The following is a 14,389-nucleotide window of genomic DNA, read 5'->3' as shown; positions in this document are numbered from 1 at the left end:
TGTAATATATTACACTGATTAGTCTTCAAAACCCCACTCTATGGAACAAATAAGGGGTCTAAACTCTTGTCTCGTTCTCAAAACTGCAGTTAGGCATCATCTTGTCTCGTGAGCTAGGGGTACACTTAAGCCCGAAAGATTTTTACCTTCGTCAGATTTTGCTTGAAAGTAATCTTCCACTCTAACCAACATGCTTCGTCTGAAAGGAAATAATTAAAAAAAAAAAAATTCAGTAACCCAGCCGCAGTCCCATCTTGAATCTAATAATCTATGCAGGGATTATAAGATCAGGGCGATCATAATAAAGCATTCCAAACTCAAAGACTCGGAGCTCATCATCACCAAAGATTATACTTCAAAAATACCGGTGGAGACATGCAGGAACCTGGCCAGCAATTATGAGAAGGGTTTGATTGCTGTCACAGCATTAAAACTCGTCTGTTGTTTATAATGAAGGGTACGATTAATACAGGGTAAATAAGAACAAGTTTCTTCAAAACTCATATATTTTGTTATGTTTTGCAAATTTATCTTTGAGAAATGTCATTTCCTACTAGAAATCAAATGCTTGGCTAAATGAAAATAAATTGAAGTCTAAATCTGCACGGCGTATTATTTTTACGCATGATTGTATTTCAGTACTTCTACTAGATGCAAGAAGCTCAGAAGTACTTGAATCTTCCTTCATAGCTTTTCTTTGAATAAGACGCCACAGAAAGTGTGGCAGCTCACCAGTTTTTCTTTGGCTTTATGGAAGTTAGGGTAATATCGCCGCTTTGCTAGTGGACTGAAGGAACACTACTTCCTGTTTCTCTTTATTCAATGAAACAAATTTGGTTGCTGAGAAGTCTCGAAACATGGACGGTCGCTGTGTTAAACTAAAACGGCCGTCAACGTATACTTTATATCCCCGTCTATCAAATTTTTTGTAAACTTTAATGACCAAGATGTTGGATCATTTCATCAGTGGCAAGAATAAGTGTTGCTTTCCTTTTTTTTTTTTTTAAATCACAGATAATCAGTCTTCGATTAAAGTGCAATGAAGCCACTCGTTCTTTGTTTACATCAAACCGAGCAAGCCACTCAGGGGCTATTATCCACATATGTTTCATAGTCGATGTTGTTGTTGTAGAAGGAAGAAAGCTCCAGAATACAATTTGTGCATTGTGCAGGAAGCTCATAAGCTCTCATCTGGTTCAGGAAAATTCCTCCCCTCAGGGTGTTTGTTTACAGATTTCTCACTTTTCATCCCATTTTTGAGCCACAAAAACCAAAACGGTCTAAAGCTAAAAAACAAAAAAAACAAAGCGCGCAAAGGAACCTCTCGGAGGCAGATCGTTTCTTGGGAAATTTCTGCAGAACTCCAGAGGATCTGGGAGCCATCATTCAAGAATGAAAAGCATTAGTTAAAGAAAAGTTTCCACAACTCGTGCTCAAACCACACACACACACACTAATCAAATACCAGGCATTGCACCTATCTGCTTAGTCGAAGTGTAAAAAGCACACAAGCAACCAGGGCGCCCTCCTCCCCTCGACACTACAGGAATGTGCTGAATTCGGGACGTGAGGGCCGTTTTGCTTTTTGAGTCATTTGTATGCAGTTGTGTCTGCGTTTTCCATTAAATTATATTTAAAAAAAAAAAGGAGGGAGGGGAGGGGTATGCAAAACAAGTCAGATGGTTCTCACAAGTAGAGTGCTGTGAATGCATTGGTGCCGTGTTTGTGTTGAGATTGCGCTTCTACGCCAATGGAAGTCAGGTCATTGGCACACCGTGGGTGTGTGTTTGTGTTTGCCTGTGTGTGTGTGTGTGTGTGGGTGTGTGTTCGTAGGGAGCCGGCCAAGTGCGAGCGGGAAACGCTGTCACTCTTACATAAACAAGCCTGATAGGCCAGACAGGCCGTCGGTGGGCAGTTTTTTTTTTTTTTTTTTTTTTTTTTGTTGAGTGGAAAAGGGGTTAGCTGAAAAATGATAAAACTTTCTATGTTTGTTAGAAGTAGTGAGCAGATGAGACGCGTCAAGATTTTTGCCGTGCACAAGTCATCGTCAGCCTGTGCCGATTGCTTGCAGGGAGATGGCGGTCGTGTGCGGATGAGCCTGTTTGCAGGTGTATTTGAATTAGCGAGTTCACGCCAATAAAAAGCACATGTGTGTTATGTAGGCCACCTCCACATGTACTCACACAGGGACTTTGCCCTGGCTTTCTTGTAAACACTCTTGTTTTTCTTCTCCTCAGTAGAGCAGAGGATGAGAGGTAGACGGGGCCCTACTCTCCTTTTCTTTCTGGAAGCCCTTTTATTCCCTCCCTCAGTTGCATTTTGATATGTTGCTGATCTGTTTGTGTGAAAGTTTTTTTGGGATAGTATTTGGTGTGGGTGTGTGTGTGTGTTGTTAGGGACTTGATATTGCTTCCCCTCTCTGCAGGGAGTGTGTGTTTGCTCCTTCCTTGGAATGCAGGCCTGTGGAAGACTGAATGGTTGGAATGTGTGTGCCTGTGTTTTTGTGCGAGTGTCCATTCGTTCCAGTTCACGAATGTAAAAGTGAGTACATGTTATGGAATCTGCACTAATTTAAGGAGGATACTGAACCTCATGGTGAATGGACAGGGCGCATTCTAGTTGGTTATTTATATTCGTTTCTTCGACTTCCACATCTAAAAAAAAATCACCTGGATATTTTTTTTAGAGTATTTATTTAGAATACTCTGTTTTCTAAGTAAATATTGATCCATTTAATTAAAAATTAAACAAATTCATGAATGCTGTTATTAATAATAAAAAACTTTGAGGTGAATACCTTTCCCCATGAAATAAAAAAAATGCATAAAAATATTTAACAGGAATGCTTTTTTTTAATCACTCAGTTTTATTTATTTAATTATCTCAAGATTTATTTAAGTATCCATTTAATTTATCAATTTGAAAATGATCATGTGTATTTCATGGACTTATTTTTTTTAAATCTCTTTTTATTTTAGGTCTATGCACAACTTTGCATCCACCTGTTACATAAAATCCCAGGAAAATGCATTGAAATCTGTTGGTTTAAAGGGTTATGATTATTTTTTTACTAGGTCCAGTAAATGCATCTGTCATTTTGGTGCATGTCAGAATGCATATAAAATACTCCGTCTTATTATAATGTGTGAAATTGGGAAAACAGACCAATATTTACTGTGTATTTTCTGTCCATTTCCACAGGTGCTGGAGGACACCACAGGGGTTCGCCGAGTGGTGGTGACCCCCCAGTCCCCAGAGTGCTACCCTCCCTCTTACTCTCCAGCTCTGTCCCCCACGCACCACCTCCCCCCATACCTGGCTCACCCCCACTTCATTCCCAACTCTCACTCTTTCTATCCCCCTGTCAGCCCGGGCGAGCTGCCGCCTCACCAGTACTACCAGCACCACCTTCCCCCGATGTACGGCGATCCAGGTAGTCGCACCCACCCTCCTGAATACCGGGGATTTTGGATTCAAACGATGAATTATGCAATCAGGCGTCATAAGATGTAAATGATCAATTTCACCAAATTTTCAGTGTCTTCTCTCCTTTCAGAAATCATCCCAGTTTATGGGATGTCCAACTACATCAGCAGAGAAGAGACGTACACTAAGCCACAGCCTAAAAAGATAAAGGAACAGAGACTAGAGCGACAGAACCGACTCAATTCTCCTCCTTCTACTCTCTATAAGGGCAGTCTTGGGCCAGCGCACAACGGATACAGGTAATCATTCTTCTTCTGTGGGTTTGAAACAGGGATACTTAACACATAAGATGGGGCTGTTTAGTTTTATTTTCTTGGTTTTGCCATCGAAAGAGTCGTAGAAAAAGGTATAAAGTACTAAGAAGCTGTATTCCAAAGTTATCTTTTATTTTATTGGTAAAATAACAAGAATGTCCAAAAGCTGAATGGGGAAAATTGAAGCTCGGCAGGCAACTGAGTTTTGTGTCCAATATGGCTTCCCTACATCCATTGAATAAAAACTTTTTTTTTTTTTTTTTTTTTGCTGTTCTGATTATTTGCATCTCATTTAAACTAGTGTCCCATATATTCCAGTAAAATATTGTAATTGTGATCATGTTTGTTGTTTTGGTGTTTCAGTCCATAAAATAAAGAGAAATATTGCGAGATTGGCTTGTACTGTTAATAGTACTTTGCACCAAAACGTAGAGCGAATTTTACCGTTTTCCCAACTTACCCATCAACAAAACCATTGTGGGGCAAGCCAAATTTAAAATGCGAGTGCTCATTGAGTTTTACTGTGGGAAATTAGAGCAGATTAGGGTCATAACTCAACAGTTATAGACATTTAAAGTTAACTTGGTTTTGCTTGCAAGTTTTGAGCAAATTTAATTTAGGATTTAATCATTTGTTTTGGAATGTGGACCTCATCCAGAAATCACTTTTGGATCTCTGATTATAAAGTTTCTGTAGCGTGAACTGAAGACATTTACTAACTGAATAAAATGTCTATTTATTTTTTTTCCACTAATGGAATAAATCCATCAAGGTGTGTGTGTGTGTGTGTGTGTGTGTGTGTGTGTGTGTGTGTGTGTATATATATATATATATATATATATATATATATATATATATATATATATACTTTTTTATTGACTTAGAGGAATTTTGCTGCTTCAAATGTTTAAAAATGAATTGATCATTATAGAATTTTGTCCAAAATACCCTTTTTTTTTGTGTGTGTGTAATATATCTGCGTGAAAATTAAATTGAGTTATTTCATTTTGTTTGTGATGCAGTAACAAATCACACGCCCCATCGCTTGGGTCAGCGGGGTCAGGGGGCGGAGCCAGCAGTCCAGGGGGCAAGAAGCCAGAAAGACGACACCGCTGCAGTCCACGAAACAGTGAGCCAGAGACGCACACACAAGGTAGGAGACGAGGCCGAGAGTCAAGGCAGTGAGACAAAGTGGCACACTCATGAAACAAGATCAAGCATGCCAAATCCTAAAATGACACATCTGTCTACAGAGACGCTAAAGAACGTCACAATAGAGCCTCTTTATTTTCTAAACTGAAACATAACTGTACTACCAAATTGCCACATATCTCTTTATGGATTTTCTTTTTACATTTTCCTTTTTTATTTTACCAACGTGGCTTTCTTACAGTCTTACTGCCCCTTTTGCATTCAAGCAAACAAGATGGATTTCCCTTCTCAGTTTTACTTCTTCTGTCCTTTTTTTCTGTCATAAACTCAATGAGATGAAAAATAAAAGCCAGGATCAACATGCTGAAAAGATCTGGGGGTTAGGATGGTGATGGAGACTGAGGTGAGAAGGTGGGGAAGAAGGGTTGTCTGGGCAACCGCATAGCTGAACCCGTCCCTCAGCGCTATCGTTTTACCTCCGCCACAATACCGGCCTTGTTGGTGGGCGAGAGAGGGGGTAGGAGAGATGGAGGGGGAGGAGGGGGGTGTCACATACCTGTACAGTCCTGCATGGGATGAAGGGAACCTTTGAGCTCCGTGATTCAGACGCAGCAGTTCAGCCCCATCTCCCACATGCACGCATGTGCAAAAACACTGAGGGACATACCTGCCCTCACACACGTTTTTTTTTTTTCTTTAATCTCTTGTTAATAAAAAAAAACAAAAAACGGTATGTACCACTTTATGTGCCCCTTGCAGCACATGGGGACATCTGAGGAGGTGATGATGGAACAACCTGAAGAGACAAAAATGAATTGACTTTTCATTTCTACTTGTCAAACTTTTTTTTTTAATTTAAAGTTGTTATAACCATAAAGTTTATGGAATAAGTCTCCACAGTGTGGGTCAGCTCCAGAGGAAAAGTCTCGCAGGGTCAAATTTTAATGCGAGCTCCTTTGAATACGTAGAGTTCCTTTGATTTTTACAGCTTAATACTTTTAACATGCAATTCTCTCAAAAAATACGGCAGAAAGATGTGCATTCCCTCAAATTGTGTGCAGAAAAATGTTATGCTCAACATTAAATGCGAACAGTTGTATTTATCTGTGTGGATTTTAGTCGGTTGTGAGGGAGCTGGGGTTAGGGTTGCATACGGTAACCATGGGCGCAGTGTGGCACAGCAAAGCTCATGTGTGTGATGACCAAAAAGCACAAAAAATAAGCAGACTTTGGTGACACTTCTCTTTGCCACAATCTGTTTATTGCAATTAACTTTTTCAATTTTATTCGCCATTTCCTCCACTGTCTCCACGTTTTTCCATTGTCTGAAACTTACCTTTGACTTCAGAGGCTAACTCAGACCTGCCCTCTAGTGGACGTAGTACCAAACAGCCATGCCAGTCCACTCGAAGCAGGAGCTCAGTGATGCTCGACAGCTGTTGAATTGGATATTAGAAAATGATAAATTCATGTCAGTAAATTACTCGGGTTGCTTTCATGCGAATGATTCTAAAAGTCACGGCAATTTCTGGGGATAATCAGGGTTACCTGTAATATTTCTTTGTTCAGGCTTTTTGTTCTCCTGCGAGACACTTTGACACATAAAGCTTCTCACGCAGTGTTCCCTATTGTTTAAATATACATACTTGCATTTAAAAAAATTGCATGTGCAGGAGTTTGGAGATGTACTGAATCAAAACACCAACACACCTTAGAGGAAATACTTTAGACTTAACAGAATTAGAGGGATACTGAGGAGCTTCTTACACACACAAGCTGTTGTATAAGGAAGCTAAATTTAATTCTCAGTCTAAAAGTGTCAGAGTTTCATGATGCCCACACTCTGGTGCTTCAACAACAGCAGCATACAGGTGCTGGTCATAAAATTAGAATATTGTGATAAAGTTCATTATTTTCCATAATGTCATGATAAAAATTAAATTGTCATATATTTTAGATTCATTGCACACCAACTGAAATATTTCAGGTCTTTTATTGTTTTAATTTTGATGATTTTGGCAAACAGCTCATGAAAACCCAAAATCCCTGTCTCAAAAAATTAGAATATTATGAAAAGGTTCTCTGAACGAGCAATAAAAATAATCATCTGAATCAACAAAGTAACTCTAAACACCTGAAAAAGATTCCTGAGGCCTTTAAAAACTCCCAGCCTGGTTCATTACTCAAAACCGCAATCATGGGTCAGATTGCTGACCTGACTGCTGTCCAGAAGGCCATCACTGACATCCTCAAGCAAGAGGGTGAGAAACAGAAAGAAATTTCTGAACGAATCGGCTGTTTGCAGAGTGTTATATCAAGGCACCTCAGTGGGAAGTCAGTAGGAAGGAAAAAGTGTGGCAGAAAACGCTGCACAACGAGAAGAGGTGACCGGACCCTGAGGAAGATTGTGGAGAAGGGCCGATTCCAGACCAAATTAAATTTTCATCTCCATAAAACTTTTCAGCAGATGGAAGCATGAAGTGCTCCAAAATCTTCTGATAGCTGCTGCATTGATCCTGCCCTTGATAAAACCCAGTGGACCAACACCAGCAGCTGACATGGCACCCAGACCATCACTGACTGTGGGTACTTGACACTGGACTTCTGGCATTTTGGCATTTCCTTCTCCCCAGTCTTCCTCCAGAGTCTGGCACTTTGATTTCCGAATGACATGCAAAGTTTGCTTTCATCCGAAAAAAGTACTTTGGACCACTGAACAACAGTGGTCCAAAGTGCTGCTTCTCTGTAGCCAGGTCAGGCGCTTCTGCCGCTGTTTCTGGTTCAAAAGTGGCTTGACCTTTGACCTGGGGAATGCGGCACCTGTAGCCCATTTCCTGCACACGCCTGTGCACAGTGGCTCTGGATGTTTCTACTCCAGACTCAGTCCACTGCTTCCCCCAAGGTCTGGAATTGGCCCTTCTCCACAATCTTCCTCAGGGTCCGGTCACCTCTTCTCATTGTGTAGCGTTTTCTGCCACACTTTTTCCTTCCTACTGACTTCCCACTGAGGTACCTTGATATAACACTCTGCAAACAGCCGATTCGTTCAGAAATTTCTTTCTGTTTCTCACCCTCTTGCTTGAGGATGTCAGTGATGGCCTTCTGGACAGCAGTCAGGTCAGCAGTCTGACCCATGATTGCGGTTTTGAGTAATGAACCAGGCTGGGAGTTTTTAAAGACCTCAGGAATCTTTTTCAGGTGTTTAGAGTTACTTTGTTGATTCAGATGATTATTTTTATTGCTCGTTCAGAGAACCTTTTCATAATATTCTAATTTTTTGAGACAGGGATTTTGGGTTTTCAAGAGCTGTTTGCCAAAATCATCAAAATTAAAACAATAAAAGACCTGAAATATTTCAGTTGGTGTGCAATGAATCTAAAATATATGACAATTTAATTTTTATCATGACATTATGGAAAATAATGAACTTTATCACAATATTCTAATTTTATGACCAGCACCTGTATATGACAGACAGGAGCATGTCACCGTGTCATCAGCTGTCTGTTCTGGTCTACCGGGTTCTCGGTACAGCTCCGGAGATCAGGCTGACTCAGCTTGATGTACAGCACAAGCTGCACGTTAACACACACACACACACGCATACAAACACCTCGTGACTGGGTTTCCTGTAAAACAATCAGAGCATGAGGGTCCAAAGGATAGGAAGCAAACACACAGAGAGAGAGAGAGGGGAGGAATGTAAGATTGTAGAGGCGGGTGAGGTGAGACAGGAGGGCAGTGGAAGCACTGGAAATAGAAACAAGACACGGATCCGAAACTCCTTCAGCAGTGAGAAAAGAGAGAAGGAGACAGAGAGTTGGACTACAAATATTCCGACAAAGTTGCAGCTTGGCAAGGTATATCCGAGCGCAGTCCAACCCGAAATACCACACATGCATACACACACACACACACACACACACACACACACACACACAGCCACCTACGCTTTGCCCTTGATGCCCTCTTTCTCCGTGTGTGTGGCTATCGCCATGGTGCCAGTAAGGCAGCAGCCTGGCTTGGCGCTCACAGCGTCCATTCCCCCGTAAGGCCAGCTCCACGGGCCCTTTTCCTCAGAACCGTGCCGCTCGCTGAGCAGAAACAGATGTTGTGCTCCGTCCCCTCTGTTCCTCCATCTTGGCTCTGCATCATCACCACCGCAGATCCTGTCTCACACTCAGGAAAAACTGGAATTTCAGCAGAAACAGATGGAGTGGCTCCTTCAGCCCCTCTTCTTTTGCTGCTACGTCATCGTCGAGGGCTGAGAAGTCTGCAGAAACCAGATGTGTACTGTAGAAGTGCTGCGTGCACCGTGTCGGTTCTGTTAATGTGACGTGAGGAAAAATTGGGGGGATCGTGAATAAGGCGGCGGTCTGGAACCCTGTGGTGTTAGATCTATGGAGCCACACGAGTTCAACAAATAAAAGGATTTTTTTTTTTTTCTCCTCCAAAATTTCACATACGTTTTTCATAAAATTCACCACAAAACGAAAGTCTAAAACAGCCTCTGACCAAAGTGTCGTGCATTTTGAAATAATCAAACGAGATGAAACGAAGCCAGCTTCAAATGAAAAACTTGATTATGCATGATTGAATATTATGTTTGCTTTTCCTCTTCCGCTTACGTTCCGAGTTTGAAGTAAATAGGAAAAACCATCACAAATCACAAGTAGTCGCAAAACCAAGAGTCGTGGTTCTGGTAATCTGAGCATCAGATGAACTCTCACATTGCCCGATTGTTAAAAGTAACATTGTGTAACTTTTTTCATTGCCTTAATATTTCCTACCCCGCTTAGCTTAAAGCATGTCTAAGTTTAGCTGAACTGTGGCCAAATGGCAATTACAGGGTGACTGTAAATGCAAAAGCATATGGTGTAACGGTAGCGCGTGTAGCGGAGGGGAGTCGGTAAAGTTGAGGAAGGGGGCCAGCGGTATCGGTTACATGTCAAAATGAATGTATTGCCTCCTGCTAATATGAACTAATCTAATAAAGAGGTGATTTCAGACCAAGTTAAACTACAAAAACAAGTAGTCTATGTTCATAAATGACAGAGGTTTTACAGCTGAGAAACTTTTTTTCTTCTTTTTTTACAAATTAGTGTGATTCCTTAATGTGCACATTTAAATTACGTTTTGGAGTCCCCCATAAAATAAAATTAACTAATTTGTTCATCCGTGGAATTGTTTAAAGGAACTCCGCCACTCCAGATGTATTAAAAAGTTTTTTTCTATTTCCTACAAACAAATCTGCATCTACCTGGCTTTGGGATTCCAGTCAAAGTTGCTACTGTGCAGGATTATCCCCCCCCCACCCCAAAAAATATTACTAAATTATTTTTTATTTTTTGAAGCAGATGACTTTACGTAGCTCTTGCTAATTCCAGTCTCTCCCAGTCGCATGTTGGTGTTCCTGGGAAAGACGTTGAACCCTAAAGAACTTTAGAAGCAGTTTTAAGCAAAAACGCATAGCTTGCCAAATCGGAGTCATGACTCAGCAGTTATTTTACATTTTTTTTTACAAGCGTTTAAAAACGAGTGAGAGCGCTCTCTATTGCCGGACTGTTTCAGTGCGTCGCTATGGTGATAATCTCGGTGCCTCTCACCCACCTACCCTCCCCAAACAAACTCCAGCCCCTTCTCGTCAACCCAAATACGGCCATGTTTGGAGGGTGAAATGGAGAGCAATGAAGTGGAAGGGGAGAATCTTTAGAGCCTGGAAAGTTGACAGCTGGGAGAAGTGACAGACGAGATAAAAAATGAAAAAATAAAAAAAATGGAAAAGGGGGGGAAAAATAAAAGACAGGAATTTAGGGATGTGAGCCTATTTAGAGAAAACGGAAAACAGGAGGTGGATTTACCAGCAGAGGAATGCCTCTCCCGCTGATATCGTCTAACAAGGATTAGAAGTGGGAGGTTGTTCTCGCCAATCACAATAAGTACAACAGACATTTCCTCACCCAGTTGACTGAACCATGACATACCAGCACTAAGGCCACGGCAATTTCAATCTGCAGATATTGTCTTTTGTTGTTTGTTATTCTATTTAGACAGATTGAACTTTGTTTGACTCAGAAATATAGCCAGTGTTTTGTTAACGCTTCTTATCTTACGATAAAGCAGCTTAATTGATCAGTTTTCCTCACAGTGAGTTTATATACCACATGCTAGTAAAACACGGTGAAGGCGTCATGCTGTGGGACGGATTGTTTGACTTTATCTGCCATTTACGTTTAAAAGAAAATCAAATATTTTTTCCAGTTCTAACAATCTTGGCGTTTTTATGGGATCTACAACAGATTAATGCGAGTAGTCATTAAAAACATAGATGAGAGGGTCAGAAATATAGGCAAACAAAAACTGAGAGTAGATCCAAACACGTTAACTCAGTTTCACTACTTGCTTAAAATTCATTTAAATTGCAAGTTTAAACAGGGTTTGCTTTAGTAACGTCACTGTGAATAAAACGCACACGATTCTTGGAATAAATCTTAAGAAAATTTGCAATCAGATTTATTAAAAAAAAAAACGTGTGTAAGAACAATTATGTAGGGGAAAAAAAGCTAAAATATACCAGTTTTTCCACAATGAGTTTTTCCTCATTGTGACTTTGAACAGTAAATCCAAAGGATAAGCATCAAAATCCAGGTTTCTGTTCTTCTTCTAAAAGTTTGGTCAAGGTTGGAATGAAAGTTGCTCAATGGATAAATATAAATGTCGAAGTGGCCTTGGACAATCTGTACCTCTACAGTCAAGTTGTTTTTTTTTAATTACTTTGTTCACCACTTATGCTGTGTGCTCAAACAGCAGCTACAGTCTGTGGACTTTTCTTTTAGTTTCCAGTATTTTTTTTTAGGGTTGAAAAACATACATGCAGCTTACATTTACAGAAATTAATAGTTTACAATTGTCAAGGTTTTTTTTTTCTTTTTCCTCTTTTCAGCCTGACTTTTGGCAAGCAAAATGGATATTTTATTCCAAAGTGAAAGAGTTGCTGTAGTCTCGTCATCCCATGTACATGTTTATATACACGCGAAACCTAATTATTGAGGGGATGTATCAGTTTAAGACCGGGAATGGGAGGATGCAGTTATGAGCAAAGAATTGTTTATTTAAGTGTCTGTAAGTTGGGCCTTGGACTCCTTGTGCCAATTCTGTCCATACGGTCCTCAGATTTTTCTGCTCTGACGTGCTTGACATATGAATGTTCTTGTTTCGTGATTGTCTGCAGAGCTCTAAACTTACAGCAAATGCTCATTCTGTTTCCGACGAAGTCCTCCAATTACCCAGCCAGAAGTGACAATAATAATAATAATTCAGCTGATTTAGCCAAATTTCATGTTTTATCCCATTTTTTTTGTTCGGTTTTCTTTCTGGCATGTTTCTACGAGCCGGCTGAGCTCACTGGATGCACGATTTGCAGCTTGGTGCTCTTGCGCTGCCTGCTGAAGTTGACTCGTGTTGAGACTTCTTCCATCAGTAACAACTTAAACACTGAAGAGTGCTGCTATTGTTGTGTGGTAGCTCTAATTTCATTTATGAGGGGGGGGGGGGAAGGGATTTTTGAACTGAAAATTTAAAATTGAACTGAAGATTTAAAAGTTTTTCTTTTAAAATCTTTTGAGTAAAAATTTTTAGCCTTTTCTCATTTCCCCATTTAAAAGCCATTTTCTCCAGTCTCTTATTTGATGAGCGTCTCGCTTTTTAATCCCCTTCATGAAAACTCTGGGCCCCAGCCATGAGAACCGAACCTTCACCGTGGCAACCACAGTTTTTGGCATGTCCTGACAACTTCTCCGCTCTGCATGTTTGTGTGTTGGAGTGTATCTGGCCCAGCTGGTGAACACATGGAATGCTCACTATGCAGCAGATGATGATAAAGTGGAACCCGTCGTCTGCGCTCCTCTCCACCCACCTACGTTTATCCCCTCACCTCCGATCCGTTTCTCTCGGCTATTTCGCCACTTTTTTTTTCTTTTCTTTCAATTAAACCTCGCTCTCTCTGTTTATCTTCTCCGCTCTTTAAATCAGATGGACTTCTATCACTTTGCTTTGTTCTCCCTGATTAGAGGCCTTTAAAAGATGGGAATCTGACTTTGTTTCCTTAGCGCGACACACCACACGCACCCTGTGGCCCAGTATTTGTGTGAAGTGGGGGCTGAGTGAGCGGCCGTTGCCACATTTTTCACATTTTTTTCTCCAGGCCCTAAAGGTCTTTTTCTGTCCCAGTGCAGACAGACTGCGTCTAAGAAGAACCGGCCGTCATGCAGGAGGAATGCAACCTCCTCAATGTCAGAGTAGCTCACTTTTATCAAGGCCCTACTTGCAAGCCACTTGGTTAATTTAGAGTTAATTTTTTTTTTTTACTATTTTTAACAGATAAATTGTAGGGTGATATCAGATTGATGCCAACATCAACCTGACTTTATTGTTGTGGACCTTGAAAGTTGTGTGCAGAATTATTGTCTGAGAACAAGAGCTGCTGATTCATCAGGCCACTTTTTTTTTTTTTTTTTTTAAATTGTAATTTCCGTTTTGGCGTAATCTTTGTTTAAAAGATAATGACTCTATAAATACTGTTTTATCATCTGTGTGCTTAAGATTAGTTTTATTAAATTTTAGCCTGGTAAACACCAGATGGTGGTCATTATGTTTTGACATCTAGAACCCTAAAAGTGAAACCCTGACACGATGATCCTGAAAAGCAAACGAGTGTGCTTATATTATCTGTCTCATGATGATCAGATCCTCCGATAATGCTGTGAGGTTTAATGATGAAACCTTGATCACTGTCGATTTGTAGTAGCTTTGTGTTTTCCTGAAATAAACCAAAATAGAAATGAATTTATCTCTTGGATGCTGTGGAACTACAGGTGGCCTATTCATGAGTTTTGGGCTTTTTAGCATGACAAAAACTAGAAAAGTCCTCTAAAACAATTTTTTTTTTAACTCTCACTTTGTCGGAAATTAGTTAAAGGCATTACCAGATGCCAGATGGATAAGACTCCCAATATATGAGTGTATTTTGGTGACTTGTATTACAGCCACGCTTTATTTTTAGGCAGTGATTCATACTTTTACTAATAAACTGAGATCAGTGGTGTGCATCTGCTCTGGAATATGTGATGATGTCATGAAAGTTAACGTAATCCCTGCCTAAACACTCTCTGAGCCCCGTCCTTCTTTTCTTCTTTCATCCTCCTCCTCTCTGCTGATCCATGCTGTGCTGCTCGTCCCTCAATTTCCGCGTCTCTTCCTGTCTAATCTCTTACCCAGACTCCTCCAGTCTGTCCTCTCGCTTGATATTCTGTCCTTCAGCGCTCGGGTTTTGGCCGTCTTCGCGTCCTCCGCTCTTCCTCTCTCTCCCCGCCCCCGTCTTTCCGTCAGTCTGTCCCCGTTAATCGAAAACAGGCGGTCGGACGCTGACGGGATGTGAGGTCAGACGGGGATAGGAAGTAAGGGTGCGTAGGCAGCGCGGAAAAAAACCAGAAGGGAGA

General features: G+C 40.7%; 1 protein-coding gene across 1 annotated transcript in view; it reads left to right on the top strand.

Annotated features, from left to right (window-relative positions):
* Window positions 1–14,389, top strand: part of fndc3ba (fibronectin type III domain containing 3Ba) — a 102,656-nt gene that overhangs the window by 51,595 nt on the left and 36,672 nt on the right. The window contains exons 5-7 of the mRNA XM_088002383.1: window positions 3,202–3,433; window positions 3,557–3,725; window positions 4,763–4,893. Coding sequence (XP_087858509.1) covers window positions 3,202–3,433; window positions 3,557–3,725; window positions 4,763–4,893 — 532 coding nt within the window. The remainder of the gene's footprint in view (window positions 1–3,201; window positions 3,434–3,556; window positions 3,726–4,762; window positions 4,894–14,389) is intronic.

The sequence above is a fragment of the Poecilia mexicana genome, unplaced genomic scaffold, assembly GCF_051168715.1.
Source record: "Poecilia mexicana isolate PSO_F unplaced genomic scaffold, ASM5116871v1 scaffold_22, whole genome shotgun sequence".
NCBI lineage: Eukaryota > Metazoa > Chordata > Actinopteri > Cyprinodontiformes > Poeciliidae > Poecilia > Poecilia mexicana.
This window is presented reverse-complemented; position numbering and strand designations above follow the sequence as displayed.